Source organism: Dendroctonus ponderosae, unplaced genomic scaffold, assembly GCF_020466585.1.
Source record: "Dendroctonus ponderosae isolate FM_Combo_2020 unplaced genomic scaffold, Dpon_F_20191213v2 Dpon_F_20191213_4, whole genome shotgun sequence".
In the NCBI taxonomy this organism is placed as follows: Eukaryota; Metazoa; Arthropoda; class Insecta; order Coleoptera; family Curculionidae; genus Dendroctonus; species Dendroctonus ponderosae.
Window position 1 is genome coordinate 1,870,808 of NW_026018611.1, and position 5,466 is coordinate 1,876,273.

At 38.9% G+C, this 5,466-nt stretch overlaps 1 protein-coding gene across 1 annotated transcript in view; it reads right to left on the reverse strand.

Moving 5' to 3' along the window:
* LOC109545931 overlaps window positions 1-5,432 on the reverse strand; it is a gene marked incomplete at its 3' end in the record, with an annotated part of 10,901 nt that extends 5,469 nt beyond the window's left edge. Inside the window, exons 1-2 of the mRNA XM_048665746.1 lie at window positions 4,838-5,432; window positions 4,640-4,779 (exon numbers count right to left, since the gene is read on the reverse strand). Of these exons, the coding sequence (XP_048521703.1) occupies window positions 4,640-4,779; window positions 4,838-4,960 (263 nt within the window). The remainder of the gene's footprint in view (window positions 1-4,639; window positions 4,780-4,837) is intronic.
* Window positions 5,433-5,466: the final 34 nt, after the last annotated feature.

Sequence of the window (5,466 nt, forward strand, 5' to 3'; positions counted from 1 at the left end):
TTGCGGTGTTTGTCGGTTCGCTGCTAACCACCAATTTATCAATATATTCGTCGGGAATATCTCCAAAACGATTCATTTTTATTAATTTTTGAGAACATATTTCACATCAATCACATTAAATAAATCAGTCAACAGTGATATTTATTATGATTCCATGACGACGTGAAATTTTCGGGGTTAATTGGTAATCTTAGGTATGTCAGGAAGACATTTGATGTCTAATTCAACATGAAAAGACACCTGTCAAATATTTTTCGTAAACAATGCAATTATCGATGAGTGATAATTGCACACTGTGCAATTACCGCTGTAATTTTTCGATAATTGCACACTTCAAACGGACAGATTATCACACGAGGTAAATATTCAATTTAAGTTCAGCCATATATATTTTGGACCACAATGTACCACAAAGCCATATTGCTTAGGCAGCATAATTTTTTGTTTATGGGGAGAACAACCTTTTTAGTTAGTCGTCGTCAAATCGCTGCTGATACAGAATCGTTCTCGTGTTCGGAAATCTACTTTTGTATAATAAAATACAACACATGTTCTTTATCATTTATCAATATACTTTTATTCATACATTAAGAGTGTGTCCACTTTACTTCACCAACAGCAACCATAACCATAGAACAAAACCGTAACTTGGCCGATGGAAAGAAGGGAAAATCGCGCTGGCAGGATGGATGGAATGTCGACTATGCGAGCCAGAACTTTTGTCTTCGTTCCCACCCATCATGGACGGGGGCATCCAGTTCCGACATTATGATCGATCAAGAATTCCGAATGAATTAAACATAGGCAAATCGGGGCCGTTCTCAAGAATCTTGAGGCCACTATCAAGTCGACGAGATTCTTTCGAAGAAACCTGTTCTTCAGCCGAAGACTGACATACTACCTGCGATCTTACGCAACCGATAACGTGCTGGGCCGAGAAGAAAATGTGGCATTTTCTTCCAATCGATCCGCATCGATGCGAATTGTCGGACAATGCAACCGCGAAGGCTAAAGTGTAATCGTGGAAATAATTGAATTAATTGCGCGACCTTAGAACGAAGCCAGCCTGCGCATCTTCAAGGGCCTTTTGCGCCTAATTGCCGGAAAGTCAGGTGCATCCGAGGTACTTGAATGGAAGCCAAAAGGCCGTTTTTTGTCATGCGAAGCCGCCCCAGAAAATCTGCGCTTCCTTCCATTAATGTTTACGATCAACCATCAATATGTAGCGGATGCAGCGCATGTTCTCATGGCCTCCGCAGGCAATTAAAAATTGAAATGAAGAAGTTGCGCGGGTTCAGGCGAATCAGTTGAACGGCACCGAGGGGCCTGAAAGTTTCCTCCGCATTTTCAGGCTTTCTTCGTCATGGAAGAATGCCCGCAATCACATACCATTAATTAGAACGGCTTATGATATTTCGCTGGCATATGAAGCGTGCACGCCATTTTAAGGTCAATGCGTCCCTGCGAAGAAACACTCGATATTTTACCGTGAAAGTCATTGTTGTTCAACCCGTAAGACTCATAAAGGCGTTGTCTAGCTGGCCACGTTTTGCTTCATTGTTTTGAAGACTTTTCGTTTCAATAACGGGAACATTCCGGCCGTCAAAAACACAGTTTTTCAGTTAACCGTCAAAAGCGTCAACGTCAATTTTGCCAAATGCTCACTAGATTTAGAGTTTGGCACTATTCAAGTAGGACTGACATTTAAGGAGTCGTTGACGTTTAAGAGCGCGTAACTCGGAATCGCTTCAAAATACCGATTTTCCTCCAATGACATTTTTGATCGAGAATCTCAAACTGTTTTTCGTATTGAGATTTCGTCTAAAATTCGTAGCATTTAAAAAGCGATAAGCAAAAATGTGGACGTTCAAGGGACCATCAAAGTTTGAAAGCGCGTAACTCAGAAACTTTTGGAATTATCGATTGCGCCCAAATTACCTTTTCGATACAAAGTCCCAAAAACTGTATTTTTGCTAATAGGTTTTACTTACAATTCCTAACCTTTAAAAAGGTAGAAGCAAAAATGTGGAGTTTTTACTGGTCTTGGAAGTTCAAAAGCGCGTAACTCAGAAAGGCTTGAAAATACCGATTGTGCTCGAAAGAAATTTATGATTGAGAATCTGAAAGGTCTATTTTTCATATGCGGTTTCATCTAAAATTAATAACCTTTAAAAAGCTATAAGCAAAAACGTGGACGTTAACAGGACCATCAAAGTTTGAAAGCGCGCAACCTAGAAACCGTTGAAAATATCGATTCCGTCCAAATGATCTTTTCGATAGAACGTTTCAGGAACTACAGTTTTTATGAAAGGTTTCATTTAAAATTCCTTACCTTTAAAAAGTTAGAAACAAAAATGTGTAATTTTCAGTGGTTTTTGAAGTTCACGACCTCGCAACTCAGAAATCGTGGAAAATATCGATTCCCTCCAAATGACCTTGTCGATAGAACGTTTCAGGAACTACAGTTTTTATGAAAGATTTCATTTAAAATTCCTAACCTTTAAAAAGTTTGAAGCAAAAATGTGAAGTTTTCAGTGGTTTTCGAAGTTTATGACCTCGCAACTCAGAAATCGGTGAATATATCGATTCAGTCAAAATGACCTTTTCGATAGGACGTTTCAGAAACTGCAGTTTTTATTAAAGGTTTCATTTAAAATTCTTAACCTTTAAAAAGCTAGAAACAAAAATGTGTAATTTTCAGCGGTTTTCAAAGTTTACGACCTCGCAACTCAGAAATCGTTGAATATATCGATTCTGTCCAAATGACCTTTTCGATAGAACGTTTTAGGAACTGCAGTTTTTATGAAAGGTTTCACTTAAAATTCCTAACCTTTAAAAAGTTAGAAACAAAAATGTGTAATTTTTAGTGGTTTTCGAAGTTTACGACCTCGCAACTCAGAAATCGGTGAATATATCGATTCAGTGAAAATGACCTTTTCGATAGGACGTTTCTAGAATTGTAGTTTTTCTGAAAGGTTTCACTTAAAATTCCTAACCTTTAAAAAGTTAGAAGCAAAAATGTGGAGTTTTCAGTGGTTTTCGAAGTTTAAGACCTCGCAACTCAGAAATCGGTGAATATATCGATTYAGTCAAAATGAGCTTTTCSATAGAAGGTTTCAGGAACTGCAGTTTTTATTAAAGGTTTCATTTAAAATTCCTAACCTTTAAAAAGTTAGAAACAAAAATGTGTAATTTTCAGTGGTTTTCGAAGTTTACGCCCTCGCAACTCAGAAATCGTGGAAAATATCGATTCTGTCCAAATGACCTTGTCGATAGAACGTTTCAGGAACTACAGTTTCTATGAAAGGTTTCATTTAAAATTCCTAACCTTTAAAAAGTTAGAAGCAAAAATGTGGAGTTTCCAGTGGTTTTCAAAGTTTACGACCTCGCAACTCAGAAATCGTTGAATATATCGATTCTGTTCAAATTACCTTTTCGATAGAACGTTTCAGGAACTGCAGTTTTTATTAAAGGTTTCATTCAAAATTCCTAACCTTTAAAAAGTTAGAAGCAAAAATGTGGAGTTTCCAGTGGTTTTCAAAGTTTAAGACCTCGCAACTCAGAAATCGTTGAATATATCGATTCTTTTCAAATTACCTTTTCGATAGAACGTTTCAGGAACTACAGTTTTTATGAAAGGTTTCATTTAAAATTCCTAACCTTTAAAAAGCTAGAAACAAAAATGTGTAATTTTCAGCGGTTTTCGAAGTTTACGACCTCGCAACTCAGAAATCGTTGAATATATCGATTCCGTCCAAACGACCTTTTCGATAGGACGTTTCAGAAACTGTATCTTTTCTGTTAGGTTATGTTTCATTTTAGATAATCTTTTGTTCAGTTATTGACTATTTCCAATAGGAAACGATTGAAAAAGAAGTTTTCGATAGAGCGTCTTAGGACCTGTTTTACTCACTTACAGATCATTTAAAATCACTAATTTTTAGGAAAATGTGAAATTTTAATTTTCCAACTTACAGAAACCGACGCAAAAAGCGATTCAACTCTAAAGACCTTTAAAATAGAGCTTCTGAAAACCCATATTTGCTAGAAGTAAAAATGGGTAAATTTTAAATCCGCTCAACTCAAACCGTTGGAAATAATGCTTTCGCAGATAAGGCCTGATCGAAAGGTAGATATAGATAGATGATCGTTCATGCGCAGAAACTGTATTTTCCATCAGGATTTATCTGGAATTCCTAACCTCTCAAAAGCTGTAAGCGAAAATGTGGACATTGAAGACGCTTAAAGCTCATTTGGCCTAAATGATGTTTTTGATAGAAAATCACAGTTCATAAGCCGTGGAAGTCAAGCCAAAAACCGCCAATGCAGAGCCTAAAACTTTGATTTCTGTTGAAAACTTCTTCTTAAAGCTTCGAAGTTTCCAGTTAGTATTTTTAACGATGACCTTAAGGATAACAAGCCCATAGAAAAGAGTTTTAGCGCATTCCTTCGGTTGGCATAACCTTGCAGCAACATTTCAATGCACGATTGACCTTTTTCGCGGTTCAAGATCCAGTTTACTTTCGATGACCGATGACGAATATTCGACTAGGTTCCGTTATCGCATGCGAAATCTTCACAATTTCGGCCAGTTTTGCCTTAAAAACGGCTTAAATCTAGCGCAAATGTATCCGCTCACCTTACTGCTGCACAATAGTGCAGACTTTCTATGGGGAAAAACCGGGTGATTTTCTTGTGATTTTCGTCGACGTTTTCCAGCAGGATTCCATTGGACCAGACGCTGAGCCAGCTGTCGATTCCCTTTGCCCCAGTGGCGCCCTGGAGCCAAAAATGTTCGAAATTCAATATTCCTGCTGGTTTCATTAGATTGTCTCACCTGGTCTGGATAGAGCTCCTGCAATGGTTCCTGGATGCCCTGGAGGCCGTCTTTGGTCTGGTGGGGCACGCTGGAGCCCAAATAGAGCACCCTGCATCGACATATCGGTGTGGAATCGGTCATTCTTGACGGGTTTTGCTCTGCCTTTGGACACTTTTCTAGTGTGTTGGCCGTTGCATGATGCCCTCAACCTGCAGAAAGAATCGGCCATTGATTAGCGGAACCAGCCGGAATTCGACTTTGGTGGCATGATTAGGAACCGCTGCTGGCTGCCGGCTCGAATGTGTGTCATAGAGAAATTTTATCACTTCGGCACTTAAAACAGGTGTCAGCCAGAAGAAGTGTGTTAAAAATTTCCGATGATTTGGCCGCTTTTTGCGGTCGCCGTTCAATTAGGCAGGTCGCACTGGGGGTGCGAGTGAGGTCGCTCCATGGAGCAATGCGCAACGGAAAAGGAAGAAAAATGAAAGTGAATTTATTCATTTAGTTGCCTATGTTTGGCCCTGTACCCGACACGTGAAAGTGCGATTTTTACTTCTGCAATATCACGCACCGGCCCCATAATACACACTGTACAGGTACGTTTCGGCGAGACAACACCGCCATCATCAGATTGAAATTCAAAACAA